The sequence below is a fragment of the Pyrus communis genome, chromosome 7 (genome assembly GCF_041283825.1).
Source record: "Pyrus communis isolate YQ-2024b chromosome 7, ASM4128382v1, whole genome shotgun sequence".
Classification (NCBI taxonomy): domain Eukaryota; kingdom Viridiplantae; phylum Streptophyta; class Magnoliopsida; order Rosales; family Rosaceae; genus Pyrus; species Pyrus communis.
The window spans coordinates 8,587,245-8,603,731 of NC_142571.1; the positions used below are offsets into that span (position 1 = coordinate 8,587,245).

Here is a 16,487-nt window from a genome sequence, read left to right on the forward strand (position 1 = left end):
ATACACAAAAAGGACAAACAAATTTGGTGAGATCATCATGGTTAATATAATATGAGTCGATAAAATAACATTATCATGTCATTTAGATAATCATATTTTGAATGTTACTTGCCTCTATTCTATTCGTATCATCGGTTGGGGAGGAAGGGGAAAGGAAGTGTGAACTAAACAAAACCTGGTTTCCATTGAATTTAACGGGAATAACATACTTAATATCTTTGTTTATTTATCATAATCACAAAGGGAATATTTTTGTTCACCACACTATTTTAGCGCGGCTACTTGACTTCTAAGGTAAGGTACAAACTAGTGCTGGTAAGTGAACGAACCTATGAATTCTTGCGGCAGGTATTCTCGAGGTCTTTGGTACCATACATGGATTTTGAAAGGTAAAGTGTAATCAAATGAATCAATGTCACCCATGCCAATGATAGAGTACAACATATGAGCTCAGGCCCTTGACTTCTAAGGTAAGGTACAAACTAGTGCTGGTAAGTGAACGAACCTATGAATTCTTGCGGCAGGTATTCTCGAGGTCTTTGGTGCCATACATGGATTTTGAAAGGTAAAATGTAATCAAATGAATCAATCTCACCCATGCCAATGATAGAGTACAACATATGAGCTCAAGCCCTTTTGTGAACTTACTTGCCCTAGCCTCCACGCACGTGCCGATGTTCGTTGCTCCTCTATTTTCTTTTTGGCATATTTTACTAATTCCTCATTTTAATTAGGCAGCGCAAAGGAGGTTTGAGGGTTTGTTAAGGAAGTTAGTGTGGCCTAAAGAAGGGGAGAAAACGAAAAGCATTTTTTGGTCCCCTGAGTTTAAATTTTGAGATCTGTATGGTAAATATACACAAATCTTAAAATTTAAACTCATCCAACGATGATAAATATGGTGATGAATATTACCACCACATAAAGATGGCGAGCAGAAATGCACCCAATCACAAAGGAGTAGGTGTTGGCAAACTCACAAAATAATAGACAAACATATATAACAATGTGCCTAAATACCAGGCATTAACTGAGCTCCAAACTTTAGCATGAGCACTCCAGATCATTAAAAGCCGTCCTGTGAATACCTAGTTGCGGCTAGTCCAATTGTAATACCATAGTATGTTGTGCTTTTTCTGACTAACCGTTAAACGTATCTACGTAATATCTTATGGATTGTAAAAAAAATTAGATCAAAAGACGTATGCAACATTTAAAAAGGAAACAAACAGAAATTCCTTTAAATTGGTAAAACTCATTCAACGGTCCCAAAAGATTTGGTTGGAAATTGGAAAAAAAGAGAAGTGTTGCAATGTGATTAGTTTGGGTAAGAAAAAGAAAGGAGAAAATGGAGATGGACAATAATTCATAAATCCAATTATTGGGGTGTTTAAATTAAAAAAAAAACATTTGGTTGCACGTCCTGAATTCAACATAAACATTTAAGAGAGTATTTTTGCTCATCATCATTTAGTGTGGTGTATACTCACTACTCTATTTATCACCATTAGATGAATTTGAATTTCGAGATTCGTGTAATGGATATGAACAAATCTCAAAATTCAAACTCATCTAACGGTGATAAATAAAATGATGAACATACACCACAATGATGACATGTTATGAATTCAATCATGCTGGCTAATTTGAATTTTGATAATTTAAAGTCAAAGTACATATAGGTGGATATACAAAGGCATAATCTATAATGGAATTGAATACAGCCTTGAGGCTAGAGAAATGTACTTTGTGATAATTTAATTCCATTGTGACGTCTGGGCCCTTAATTCAAACACCCAAATATTATACAATTTAATTCCAGATTCTAAAATTGATGTTTTTTACTTGTTTTCTTTCAAGCCGTCTGCTAAAACAAGTCCCGAAATCTATCGATTAATTTCCCTTTCCTAGACCAAAAACATTTGGGCCTTAAATCGATTTCATGGGCTAGTAAAGCCAATATGAGATTGGGCTAGGCCCGTCTTATTTGATTACCATTTTGTTGCACATTCAACAAGAACGATTTATTTACTACTACAATCTAGTGATATTTCTTTTCATTTATAATGATAGTTTGTAGGTTCAACTCATGTAAACAGCTAATTCAACACTAAATTATGATGTTTGGCTTATTGTGCGGCTAGCCCAAACCTCACACCTGTAAAGAAATGATAAAGACTAACCTGAAATAGGGGTGGCAAATTGTCAGATGTATTACAAGCCAATTTTAAAAGTTTCCCTCCAATCCCTCAACTATGGCCAGATGTCTTTTATTGTGGATTTGGAATGCAATTGACCTAGACGCTTGTTTCATGTTAATCTTTCTCGCATTCAAAACAAAATACCTTAATTTTTATACAGCAAGCACTACATGTAGGGGTTGTAAACATGCTCGAAATAATTCGAATTGAGTTTAATTTTTTAGTGAAATGAGTTGACCTCAAAATATAATAATAAAATAAAATAAAAATAGACTCGTTAGAACAAAAAAAAAAAAAAAAAAAAAAAAAAAAGTCGATACGGAACTTTCATATATTTTGTGAGGTAGCTTGGTTCAAGCTCGACTTGTTCGTTTCAAGACGACCCAATGGAACGTGGTACTAATACTATGATTATATGTTACATAAGGACTTGTTCGTTTCAAGACTAGCACACGTGCATGACCACCCAACCTATCTTTTAAGTATACAGGAGAATTTGAGCAGCACACCTCCTGGAGATTGTTCTTTTGCATTTTCCTGGTTCTACTCGATTCTTTTAGATCAAATAACCACTCTTTGATTTTATATAAGTGAGTTTTAATGGAAAATTTTCACACAACAAAATTTTCAATGAAAAACACATTAATGATTTTTAATGAAAATTTTGAAAAAGCTTCAGTTTTATGAAGAAACGATTGTTGGTATCAACTTTAACTCAGCTTTAACTTAATTGTGATACAGTCACTACACCTAAACTTTAACTTATTTACAATATTATCATCGTCCTTTGTCATTGTAATTAAAGAAAATTCATTGTATGTTTTTGGATAAAAATTTAAAGTTCTTTTCATTAGTTTTTCTTTATGCAAATGATGTTAAAAGAAGAGCGAAAATGGAAAAGGAAAAAAGTTGTTCCAACCTTATACATCTTCGTATGTCACTCCTTACACTATAAATAGGTATTAGGACCAAAGTCGTCCTTTTGCAAATTGATGCTCAAAACTAGAATGAATGAGAATTTCATAACGTAATACTTTAATATAATTCTTTTTACCAAACGAGTGAAATTAGAAAACTTTCCGACCCAATTTACTGATCATCTACATGTCAATATGAAATTGAGAGTCTAGATTTCTTTTACTGATATTTCAACACATATTTATGTAGTCTTTTAGTATCAACCCCCATACATTTTTACATGTCCTCTCCTAGTACTTGACCCGGTTTGAGATAGTATTTTATTCTTTTAATAATAACAAAAATGTGAAATTAAAATTGAAGATCTCTCCCAAAATTGAAAAGACAAGTGTTAATAGACCAAACGCTAATTCTTTTGATAAAAAGATTCTTAACGTGTAGCTCAAACATTTACTTGAGGAAAAATGTTTAAAAACTCTACTTGTATAGCTAATAAGCCCCCTATTTATGTTAAAAATACGTGTGATGCAATCTTCTAAACATTACTCTCAACAGAACTATAAATGAAATAAAAAAGTGCATAATGACTTGTGGATCATGTGATGATTATCAACATTTAGAGATGGATGATTTAATTTATCTAATATGTTTTACGAGTTGGTTATTAAGGATTAGAGACTTAGTTAACCTCCCTATATTTGATTAATTAAGTAGCATTGCATTTACTTTGGACAAACAAAATAAATAAAAAGAAACAAATCCCATGAAATACAAGGACAAAACCAAATCACAGATGGATCATAGTAGAATGCACAAGTGGACGATTACACGTGCAGCAGCTAACATGCACGTGGGGAAGCTTAATAATAGCCGACCAAGACCCTCATGTGCTAATCATAGTGCTTTAACATTTCATGACCAACTTGGTTTTAGGAAAGACCTATCAAAGTATCTCTAATGTAAAGACTCAATTTTAGACAATATTTTTACATTTGGATCTTAAAAGATGATGTATCTGGATCTTAAAAACTCAAATTCTAGAACTCAGTTTGAGTTTCAAAATTTGAGTCCCTACACTGCAGAAGAAGATATTGGACTCAAAATTCATATTTGAATTTTAACAATTTGGTTGTGTATTGAAGACGATTGGACTCAAATCTCATTATTCTTGGTTGAGTAATAATTTTCTTAGTTGGCATGGGCTCCACTTTCAACTCAAATCTCATACTGAAACTCAAATTGAGTCTCCTTTCTGCCGGAGATATAAATATGAGTTTTAAGTCTCCGGTGCATTGGAGAACCGTATTTAGACTCAAATATAAGATTTGAGTCCAAATTTTTTTGGTGCATCGGAGATGCTTATTGTGCTCGAAAAATTGAATTGAACGATCAAGATTGAATTGAGAAATAAACGAGACATAAACGATCAAGATTGAAATGAGGAAATACTATTTTTATTTACTTTCCAATCTAATGGACCTAAAATCGATTACCTAGTAATTTGAATTATTGAAGACTTACCTATATCGGACTACCCATCAATTCAAACTAATGAAGATTTACCCATAAAATAAGACATATTAATCTTGTCGTCCTTGGAGTACACGTAAAAATTTCTAGGGTAGTGCTATCACGCACCCATTTTTACTTCTCACATAACACCCTCAATTTTCGGACGTTGCATTGAATGAGTTGAAGAAGAACAATGGCAAAAAATTAACAAGAGTGTGTAAGAAGTAAAAATGGGTGTGTGAAAAATATTTTCCAGTTTCTAATGATTTAGCTCTTTGATTTGAACCATGAGATAAGCATGTGGTCTTCATCAAGGTAATGGAGTGGCGCGTGAGGATCGTGTAAAAGATTGAAAACGAAGAAACGAGAGTATCAAATGATTGAGAAAAGTGTGTGTCTGGTTAAGACAACGATTTTTTATATTGACAAATCTTTCCAAGCGACCACCCACAAATTTGAAGGGAAGTGACTATAAATTCTTGACCATCATGTCACCAAGCAATTGAAATTCGTTATTTTAAATGGAATTGCACAGATAATTCATGTGATTGTCGAGAGATGTCTCAAAATAATCCGAAAGATTTAAGAATACTCATGTAGTGGTGGAATTAATTGTCGGTTTTATGAAAAAACAATTGTTCGTTTTAGTTTTAACTTAATTGTAATACTGTCACTGCGTCTAAAATTTAGCTTATTTACAATACTATCATCGCCTTTTGTCCTTGTAATCAAACAAAATTCATTAAGTGCTTTTAGATAGATAAAAAAAAAATTGAGATCTTTTTCATTAGCTTTTCTTTATGTAAAAGATATTAAAAAAAAAAGAGAAAATGAAAAAGGAAAAGAGTTATTCAAACCTTATGCATCTTTGTCTATAACTCCTTACACTATAAATAAGAATTAGGACCAAAGTCATCCTTCTGCAAATTGATGCTTAAAACAAGAATGAATGAGGCTTTCCTACTGTAATACTTTAATATAATTCCATTTAGCAAACAAGTGAAATTAGAAACTTTTTGACCCAATATACCGATCATCTTCACGTTAATACAAATTTGAGAGTATAGTTTTTTTTTCTTTTTTAACTGATATATTCAATCTCCTATATCTTCACATTATGTAGTCTCCTAGTATCAACCCCCGTACATTTTTACATGTCCTCTCCTACTATTTGACCCGGTTTGAAATAGTATTTTATTCTTTTGCTATTAACAAACATGTGAAATTAAAATTGAAGATCTCTACCAAAACTGAAAAGATAAGTGTTATGACCAAGTCCAACCCGTGAACCCAAATTCAAATATTTGGATCCACTAAAAGACAGAATTTAGCTCTGTAAACAGTGAACGTCACCCAACCCTCCAGACCTAAGTTTTAGAACTTAAAATGTATTAATTATTTTAGAGAAACTTTGAGTTATGTTTTCTTAATTTAGTTTTACGAATGTTTTAACCTAAAAAAATTTAAATTCCGACAAGATTTCCAAAATGGAACAAACTACACCAACCAACCACCAACCGACCAAACTTCAATACACTACCAAATATGCATATTATTTTGATCGTTGAATTTAAATTTCAGTGTTGGATCATTTTTACCATTGGATTTGACAAAAACAAATATAGACTTTTCGATCAATTTTAAAGGATTGCCCAAAAAAGGGAGTTTGATTTGGACCATTGATGACCAATGGTCCAAAAATCGAAAGGCCACATTTACTGTTGGACAACTGAGTTCCCTGCCATGTGGAGGCTAGTTGTCGGTCATATCAGCCAAATTTGAACTCAAATTTGATTTTGATTTAGGTCCAAACCCCTTTTTTTTTTTTTTTTTTTGGTATGAGTCTTAGCTTTAGGTGGCAAATTTTTGTGTTTAAACCCAAATATTTGAGTTTGGGTCCAAGGGCTAGAGTTGGTCTAATAGATCAAAAACTAATTCTTTGAAAATAGATATGTGGGACTATAATTTTCACCTCTCTAGAACACAACATGTCCACATCTTAGCCCTAATACAATGACGTCAAAGGAGAGGGGAAAATGAGAAGGAAATTCCGGAGGGTAAAGAGAAGGAAAAGGAGAAGGGAAATGTAGAAAAGGAAGGGGTGGGAATGAGACAAAATTCCGGAGAATAGAGAAAAGAAGGGGAAAAAAGAGAGGAAATTTCGGAGAACAGAGAAAAAAGAGAAGGGAAAAGAAGAAAAGAAAAGAAGAAGAAAAAAAAGGAGAGGGAAGCTTCGAAGAGTAGAGGAAAAGAGGGAAAAAGAAAAGAAAAAGCAAAGTCACCTCCATCATTATGTCTATTAACTGTTACCCATTTTCTTACAAATGGGAGTGAGAGACTGAAAAAGAAAGGAAAAAAAAAAAAGAAACACATGACCAAACATCTAGAAAATATACAAATACGCCAAAGAAGAAATTGCTCCCAGTTTCCCTTGTTTCTTACGTTCTAAATTATATTTCGTGTAAAGAGAAACCAATATTGCTACTCTGAAGACGTTGGCACAACTTGCCGAATCTCGTAAATATTGTGTTTTATATACATTTCTCGCCACTTTATATATTTTGTGTATATGTGCAACATATGTTCCAACAAGATTCTTAACGTGTAGCTCAAACATTAACAAAAAAAAAATGTTTACAAAATCTACTTATGCGCAATGTGATTTGGTTGACGACAACAAGTCTATCAAGTGTTCGACGAAATGCCTCAGTGAGCAAATTGATTTTTTTTTTTTTTTTGCATGTTTCGCTCTCTATTGTTATCTAAAAATTTGAACCTAACACTGGGACCCTAAGATTTGAATTCTGGACTAGCCACTGCTGCAAGTGCTCTCTTTTGGTCCAGCCTATAACTATAGAAAAATCATATAACAGCACAACAATTCGATCAACCACCTTAAGTTCAACCATACATGTACCCGATTCAAGTTATTCCAAACTTACCTTATGAAAGTAACTAAACATTACCGTCACATTATTATGCGGTTCTATTAAGTTGTAATTTTTATCTCATAACCATATCATCTTTAGAACAATTGATAACACTAGTTGGTGGATTGACGATTCGTAGAAATGGCTTCAACATTTCAACGACGAGAAATGAGTATGGAGCACCGATCAAAACGTGCTGTGTTCTATCACAAAAAATCTGAATGCAATTAGAAATGCATTTTATCACAAAAAGATGAGCAACCATCAATATAAATTGTAATTTATAAAATCACATATAAAACAAGAAGTACTCTTTCCTTTGTTCTTGGCATCTCTGCCACTAGTGGCCGGCCAAGACTAAAAGAAATGCTTTTTGGGTCAATGCATGTGAACGACCCATTTTATAATTGTTGATAAATTTTTCTGGGAGTAGATAGGAATGACCCAATTAAATATTTCCCCTGCACACGGACACTTGCAATGCAGCTAGCAAAGAGCTGTTTGTCCATCGATCCACATCAATGGCTCGTGTGAGAGCATCTCCCGGAACCTCCTCTGATTCCAACACTTTTGGGGGTTACCGATACGACGTGTTCTTGAGCTTCAGTATCGAAGAAACTCGCAAGACTTTTATCGACCACCTCTACACAGCCTTGAACAACGCAGGATTTGCCACGTTCAGAGACGATGAACTTGAGAGAGGAGAAGATATAAAGCCAGGACGGCAGAAAGCGATCCAGCAGTCACGAACTTCTGTTGTCGTGTTTTCGAAAGATTACGCGTCATCCAGATGGTGCCTTGATGAGCTTGTTGTGATCCTTGAATGCAAGAGGACCACCTCGGACCATGTAGTTGTACCAGTCTTCTACGATGTCGATCCGTCCGACGTGAGGAAGCAGACGGGAAGTGTTGGAAAAGCATTTGCTAGAAGCCAGAAAAATCAGTCGCCGGAAAAGGTGGAGGGATGGAGGAAGGCACTTGCAGAGATTGCAGATCTAGCAGGCAGGGTCTTACAAAATCAAGCTGATGGGTAACTTTCATTATCTCCATTTCTCTTCTCTTTCTTGAGTCAATTTGATGTATGATCCGTAGTGACCTAGATTTTTATATATTTATTAATTCAATCTCAGTAGTGAATAATTTAGGTCAACTTAAAGAAATCACACTTGAATCAACTTAAGGATTAGTCATTTTCCATGTTAGTCTATTCAGTTGCAGTTGCTTAAATTTTTTCGAAAGTAGTATGGAAAAAAATTAGGATGTGATATTTGTCCATAGTTCGTATAAGTTATACGTTGTATTCCTTTTGTTTTTCAATTTAATTTTGTCAGCAGTCCTCTTTTTTTCTTATTTAAACAAAGGCCATCAACATATGTCTTAATTATCTAATATTCCCAATTCATATTTCATTTTGTTTGCAAATTGTTAGGTACGAATCAAAGTTTATCAACAAAATTGTTAAAGTGATTGGAGACAAGATAAGTCGCACACCATTGAGTGTTGAACCAAAATTGATTGGAATCAAATCTCAAGTCAAAGACATCAATTTGTGGTTACAAGATGGATCAAGTGATGTTGGTATACTTGTTGTGTATGGCATGTCAGGAATAGGGAAGACAACCATTGCAAAACATGTTTACAATTCAAATTTTATAAGCTTTGAAAGAAGTAGTTTCATTGAAAATATCAAGGAAAGAGCAGATCGACCAAATGGCTTAGTTCAAATACAAATGCAACTTCTTTCTGATATTTTGAACGGTAGAAAAGTGAAAATACAGACTGTTAGTGAGGGAATAATTAAGATTGAAAGGGCCATAAGCTCTACAAGAGTTCTACTTGTTCTTGATGATGTGGACCAGATGGACCAATTAGATGCAGTACTACAAATGAAAGATCGGTTTTATCCCGGAAGTAAGATACTTATAACAACCAGGCGTGAAAGATTGCTAAAGGCATATCAAGTTACAAGGGTGCACAGAGTTGAAACTTTGAATTACAATGAATCACTAGAGCTTTTCAGTTGGCATGCATTTGGCCAGAACCGTCCCATAGAAAATTACATGGAGCATTCAAAAATGGTAGTGCAACATAGCGGCGGACTTCCATTTGCTCTAAAAGTTTTGGGTTCTTCTTTATCAGGGAAAAGTATAGGTGTATGGGAAAATGAATTGGAGAAGCTAAAAGTTATTCCTAATGGTGAAATCATGAATAAACTAAGAATTAGCTATGACAGTTTACAAGATGACCATGACCGAAAATTATTCCTCCACATTGCTTGTTTCCTAATAGGAAGGGACAAAAACTACATTGTTAGAATACTCGATGGATGTGATTTCTATACAAATGTTGGCATTCAAAATCTCATTGATAGATGCTTGGTGACAATTGATAAATACGGCAAGGTGAATATGCATGACATGATTCGTGACATGGGAAGAGAAATTGTCCGCCTGGAATCAGAAGAGCCTGAGAAACGTAGTAGATTATGGCGCCACAAGGATTCTTTTGAAGTACTGAGGGAAAAGAATGTAAGAAACATGCCTTTAATGTCTATATATGTATTTCTTCTTGTGAAAATTATACATACTAACGTTTCCGTTTTTTCCTTTAGGGTACAAAAAGAATCCATGGTCTTGTCTTGGATATGCGTATGCATCCTGCACACAGTCCAATAAACACAAATGAGACAATCTTGGAAACCAATGCATTTGAAAAGATGCGCAACTTACAGCTACTCCATCTTAGTCATGTACGACTGGATGGATGTTATGCAGATTTCCCTACAGGATTAAGATGGTTGTGTTGGTCTCAATTTCTATTGGATTCTATACCAATTGATTTTCCTTTGGGGTGTCTAGTTGTTCTTGAAATGCAATACAGTAGTTTGAGACAAGTCTGGAAAGGAACAAAAGTATGTTTACGCATTTTCAATTCAGTTTTTTATTTTTTGACCAATTGCATATGTTAAACTTAACTCTCCCACATTTTTTTCTTTCTCTGTTTTTATTTTATAAAGTTTCTTCCATCGTTGAAGATCCTTGACGTCAGCCATTCCCATGCTCTCACTGAAATAATGGACTTCTCATTTTGCCCCAATCTAGAAGAACTGATTCTTGTAGATTGCACAAGCCTGATTGATGTTCATGAATCCATTGAAAACTTGAAGAGACTTGTGTCCTTTAATATGAAGGATTGCAAGAATCTTAGGATGCTTCCAAAGAACATGTGTTTGCTTGAATCACTTGAAACACTCATTTTATCTGGTTGCTCAAATCTTGATGAGTTAGCAGTGGAGATTGTAAAGAAGATGGGGTCTTTGAAAGTTCTTGAAATAGTTGGAACTCCATTAAGTGAATTATGGCCACAAAGAAGTTCAACTATCGTGAGTTCTTTTCCATGCACTCTAGTACATGTTAGTCATTGATCAAATGGAACTACATGTTAGTCATTTTTGCTTCATATTTCCTTCATATTTAGGCATTGATCAAATGGAACTACATGTTATTCATTTTTTCTTTCGGGGTTTTACAATTTTCTTCAGGTTATAACTTTTGATGTAACCAACTTGCGATGTTACTGTCAAACTATGTGGAGATAATGTAATTTTTGACATGTTTTATTAATTAACAACATGGTATTGAATTAAGGGAGATTATATTCACACGCCTAAATTACTTTTCCCACACCCTTTTATTATTTTTAATATTTTTCTATCAAGTGCTAGTGGTGTGTTAAAAAATATTAAAAAATTAAAAGGATGTGGGGAAGGAGTGTGTGAATATAATCTCTCTTGAATTAATCCCACCAAAATGGGTAAACTACATGGTATGACTGAGAAATCAAAGTGGACTCCGTTTAAATTTGGGGGACAAAAATGTCGTTTATCCTTTTCGTTTGCGTAATTGTTGGTGGATCTCTTAATTTTTAATTTAACTCATTCATTGCTAATTTATTATGCAGGCAAATTCAGCAGAGTGGATCTTTTTAGCCACTAGCCTTTGCATGGAGATTTTATCAGCTGCTTGTGATCAGGCTTCGTCCCCAAGTAAGCCTCGGTATGCGCTGTTCGGTATGCTCTTGGCTTTTGCAGCTCTGCTCACTTGCATATGGGAGCTGATTTACAAGGGCATGAAAAAAAATGTGGTATGGGGGAAGAGGGGATGTCACATGCTTTTTGGTTCTGATATTGAACTTTTTGCGTTAGTCGGAGGCATCGCTCAGTGTGTTTGCTCGATAATTCAATACATTTGTTACATCCGGCGTGCTGATAATCCTATCAAAATGTCCCTTTTGCCTGCCATCTTTCTCATATGTTTGATAGCTACGAGATTAAGCAGGAAACGGATGCAAACCACATATGAGACCGGTGAACATACAGCCTTAGACAAAGACTGATTGGTAAGATGTGCTCGTTTGTTTGTAGCCTAATCATGTTTCATAAAAGCATACGGAGAATTATGCTGTCGGTATGAATGATGATTCTTTATAAACATTTGTGTAATTTGTTAACAATTTAGCCGAGGTTCGTCCTCCAGACACAGGACCAGGCAAGAGTTTCAGAAACTTCAGGTTTGACGTAGCTCCAATCTTGCAATCAATTGATGCTGGTTTCCGTTCTCCACTGTAACTTGCTTCTTGTGAAGTGGTTCAAGTTTGCATAGCTGGGTTAACATCCCCATTTGGTTTGTATTCCCAAACACGAGAGTTGCCCTTCATGTCAGATGTCATCGTTGTTTGGTTTGTATATTCTGTATAGAAAACCCACATATGGCAATTTGAGTCGATGATTGGTTCCTTTATTGTATCTCGAACTGAAGAATTGCATATGCATGTATAACTCCATTTTGTGCTTTCATAATAACTAAATTGAATAGATATTGAAAATTAGCCTCGAGCTAGGATGAAAATGACACAATACCCACGTCGTATTGAGATCAAACTGTATTCACAGTGTCTGCAAGGTACCGCAATATGCATCCCAAACCAGCTCTCTCCGTCAGTATTTCATGAATCCGAAGGCGCAGTTCGCATGTGGGCCGATCTCCAGTAGACAATCCTCTATACAAGTACCTTCAAAGAGAGAAACCCCCAAATTGTAAAATGTCCTAAACAACAGCATATACCAAAGATGGGGAAAAGAAAGGCCGGAGAACTTTTCTTATAGGAAAAGGAAGAATAATAAAGATAACTAAGGAGAAAAACATCAAGAAGTCGAAATCACAAACTTAGAAGAAAAACTATGCATACCTAATATTTTCTAAAACTTTGGGGTAGAATACTTGCTTATATGACACTGCACCAAAACCGTACATATAACAAACACTCTAATGACTATAATCTGTCATCTTGGATAAGAAACGAAATTAAAAGAAACATACAAATGTTTCGCATATGGTGATATTTATATTCCCAAAATCCCATCCACTAATCATACAAATTGGATTCCTTCAGAAATATAAGGGCATGTTTGGTAGTATACTTGAATCCAACTTTTTAAACTCAAAAACAATTTTTAAGTTTTAGGCCTTAAAAACTTGTTTGTTAGGACTATTTTCAAAAACTGAACTCAAAAGTAACTCAAAAATATAGTTTATTCTCTAAAAACATAAAAAGTGAGTTTTTAAAGTTTTTAAACTTAAACTCCCTCATTTCTTTTTTCTTCCTCCTCTTCTCTCACTCCAAATCGATCTCTCTTTTCTTCTTTCTCTCTCTTCTTTTTTTTTCTTTTATCTTTTTGGTCACTTCTTCAATTCGTTCTCTTTATTCTTTAGGTTCTTTCTCTCACTCATTTTCCACTCTATCTTGTCCGATCATCTCTCTTCTTTCTTTTGCCTTCAATCATCTCTTACTTTCTTTCCTCATCTCTCCTCTTTCTACCTCTCTTGCAACCCGCTCTTTTTAGATCTCTTTGTTCTAGTTTAAGGCGTAAGATTTAAAAATTTTAAATTGCAAACCAATCAAGTTTTTTAGTTTTAAAGAAAATTGTTTTCAAGAAATGTTCTTAAAAAATATTTTGAGAAATGATAAAAATTTTCAAATAGGATACCAAACAGGTCCTAAGATACTCAACGGCCATATTTGATTCAAACAAATCTCTCTTAAGGCCTGACCACCGTTTTTTCGTAACAAAGCACAAGTCTAGGTAACTTGCCTATATAATCCACACCATCTAAAATGATAAAGATACAGAATGCACGCAAAGAAAGAGCCAGACCTACGTAACCAGTCAAATTCAAGTTCATTTCTATAGCTCAAGGTATTTTGGTTCTCCGTTTGGGAAAAATCTCGACCGTTTTAACTGCAAACCCTCTAGTATACTCATGTGTACTCTATATTTGGTTAAAGAATTTCCAATAGTTTTAAGCGCAATGAATCATGCAGCTACTACCAACCGTTAACGAGATCCGTGTTATATACAGAAAACAAAGATATACGAAACCACCTTCTAGCAAAACACAGTTCATTATCTACATAAATTTCAAATTTCAATTCAATAGATTACGTAAAATACTCCAAACCAAAATCACATAGCATTCATAAGGCATAACTACTTACTTCATGAGAATGTCATAGTACTGGGAATCCAAAGAAGAAAACATTGCATCCACATCTTTTATAGCCACAATAGCTCTATGCACCATTATCCAATTTGCAGACTGCAAAACTCAAAATATATCTCATCACCTTCTTTCATTTCACAGAAAACAGACCAATTGAATTATAATTAAACACAGGGGGACAATTCTGATTGGTACCCAAGAAAACCACTGGAAAAACGATAAGAAAAGAAGAGTAAAGTTCTAAACTTGCAATTTAATTTTCTATTCCATCGACTGACAAACCTTGCAGCGCTCGTCTTTGGTGTTGAGAGGCGAGCCTTCGATAGCAGTTTTTAGAGCTTCGACTGTCTTGTACCTAGATGAAAAAGGGATCAAACAGTTAAGGTTTTTGGGTAATTTTCCAATCATTGAGGGGTTGTCCACAAAATTGTATGTAAAAAAGGGGAAAGGATTTGGAGTGATACTGTTTGTTAAGCTCTCGATCTTTCGAGATTTTTGTTCGATTCTGTTCTCTCTCTCTCTCTCTCTCTCTCTCTCTCTCTCCCTGATTTTCTCACCTGCCAATTGGAAAAGACTTCAGGAAACATGTTCCCGAGAAAGTGATACGGCAGGTGGACCAAACTGTATATTGGGCTGGATCCTAGGTCGGCCCGAAGATGGCCTTGAATCCAGACCATTTGATTGTCTAAATTTTTGTTAAATTAGTAAATAAATAGTGTGAAAAAACTATTTAGTAACTCAGTTTAAATTTTTTATCTTCAACAACGACTTTATTTTGTCAAACTTTAAATATTTTATTATTAACAATTCAAACCCAACCAACTCATTTTCCAAAACATAACACTGTTTCTAGAACAAAAAAAAAAAAAAAAAAAATCAGATACAGTGTTGGTTTTGTCTATGCACAAACAAACATTGTATCTGGAAAGAAAAGAAGAAAAATCCAGAAACAGTAACTTAAATTCCAAAAACAGTGACTTAGATTCCAAAAACAATGAAAGAAAAGAAACAGTCAAATGTTAAAACATAGACTGCTTCTTTTCTTTCATTCATCAGTTGATTATATTTAAGAAACAGAGTGCTTATTTTTCTTTGAATCCAAATACAGTGAATTTCATTATTTCTTTTCTAGCTTACATTTAAGAAACAGTGTGTCTATTTCATTTGGATCCATAAACAGTGACTTAGATTCCATAAACTATAACTTAAATTCCAAAAACAATGTTACTTAAAATCCAAAAACAATTGATTTTTACAGTCCAGAAACAGTGACCCTATCATTATTATTGAATAGCATGCAGATCTCAAATTTATTTTTTGGAGAAACAAATGATGAACTCCACTGACAAAGAAAAATTGAAAAACAATACCTCGAATACACTATGAATAATAACGACGATCACATTTCAACAAAATAATACAAAATATACATTAAATAGCATGAGGATCTATATTTTTATTTCAAAGAAAAAGAAGAAGGTCTGCAAAACAATGATGAACTCCATTAATGACGATAATCTGGAACTCAACCTAAAAAAGTTTGGGGTAAAATCGACAAATCATAATTTATTATAGTTGGGCTATTTTTAGTTGGATTACTTTAATATGAGCCTTGTACTAATCATTAAACAAAACTTATAACATGGTTTTTTTTATTAAAACTAAAACTTTTCAAGCTATTTTCATCATTTTTCCTATAAAAATATCCATAAAAATTAAAAATATTACATTTTTTGTTTTGTCAAAAAAAAAAAAAAACTTTATCAATAGGAACATTTTTATACATTAAAAATATCCAATAAATAGTCAGTAAAACACATATGCTTTGATCAATGTTGTTCCTCTCACGTTTAAAAAAAAAAAAAAAAAAAAGAAAAAAAAAAAAGGCAACCAATGAAACTAAATAACAATTCAATTTAATGTTAAATGATTTTGGTTCGCATATACATGCAAAAATTCCAATTTCATTAGGTAGTGATTTGTTTCTGTCTATTAATTATTTTTAGATTTATTCAATCGTACGACTCGATGTAACGAAATGAACATTGGAGGAAAAGCATAATGTGAAAAATCGCTTATCTTTCATTGTCCTGTACAAGGAAAAAAAAAAAAAAGCTTAAAAAGCATAAGAGAAAAATTCTTCCTAGATGTGTATGATCAAATTTGTATGCCCATGACTCATGTAGTTTGCATTGCTATTTGCTTAGGTGCTCAATGAGCCTTGTGTTGCACCAAATTGCTTTTATTTCAATCAAGACGGTGTCGTTTACATTGTTCCACCAAATTGCTTTTGTTTTGTTCTTTGATCAAATGACCTCCAAGCCCCTACAGATAGGATCACCACTCCACAAAATCAGGTAAATCAAAAC

General features: G+C 33.9%; 2 protein-coding genes across 3 annotated transcripts; one reads left to right on the top strand and one right to left on the bottom strand.

Annotated features, from left to right (window-relative positions):
* The first annotated feature begins 7,885 nt into the window (after positions 1-7,885).
* On the top strand, positions 7,886-12,355 carry LOC148695655 (disease resistance protein RPV1-like). 2 transcript variants are annotated; one of them, XM_088697935.1, is made up of 6 exons: positions 7,963-8,588; positions 8,988-10,086; positions 10,170-10,469; positions 10,575-10,940; positions 11,519-11,956; positions 12,076-12,355. In XM_088697935.1, the coding sequence occupies exons 1-5, from the start codon at positions 8,080-8,082 to the stop codon at positions 11,951-11,953; spliced, it is 2,709 nt and encodes a 902-aa protein (XP_088554061.1). In that variant the 5' UTR covers positions 7,963-8,079; the 3' UTR covers positions 11,954-11,956; positions 12,076-12,355. The 2 variants fall into 2 exon arrangements, with proteins under 2 accessions (XP_088554060.1, XP_088554061.1); XM_088697934.1 differs by having other exon boundaries at positions 7,886-8,588; positions 11,519-12,355.
* Positions 12,020-14,675, bottom strand: LOC148695656 (actin-related protein 2/3 complex subunit 5A-like). The gene is made up of 3 exons (XM_088697957.1): positions 14,401-14,675; positions 14,114-14,214; positions 12,020-12,628 (listed from the first exon to the last, which is right to left on the bottom strand). The coding sequence occupies exons 1-3, from the start codon at positions 14,524-14,526 to the stop codon at positions 12,493-12,495; spliced, it is 363 nt and encodes a 120-aa protein (XP_088554083.1). The 5' UTR covers positions 14,527-14,675; the 3' UTR covers positions 12,020-12,492.
* Between the last annotated feature and the right edge of the window lie 1,812 nt (positions 14,676-16,487).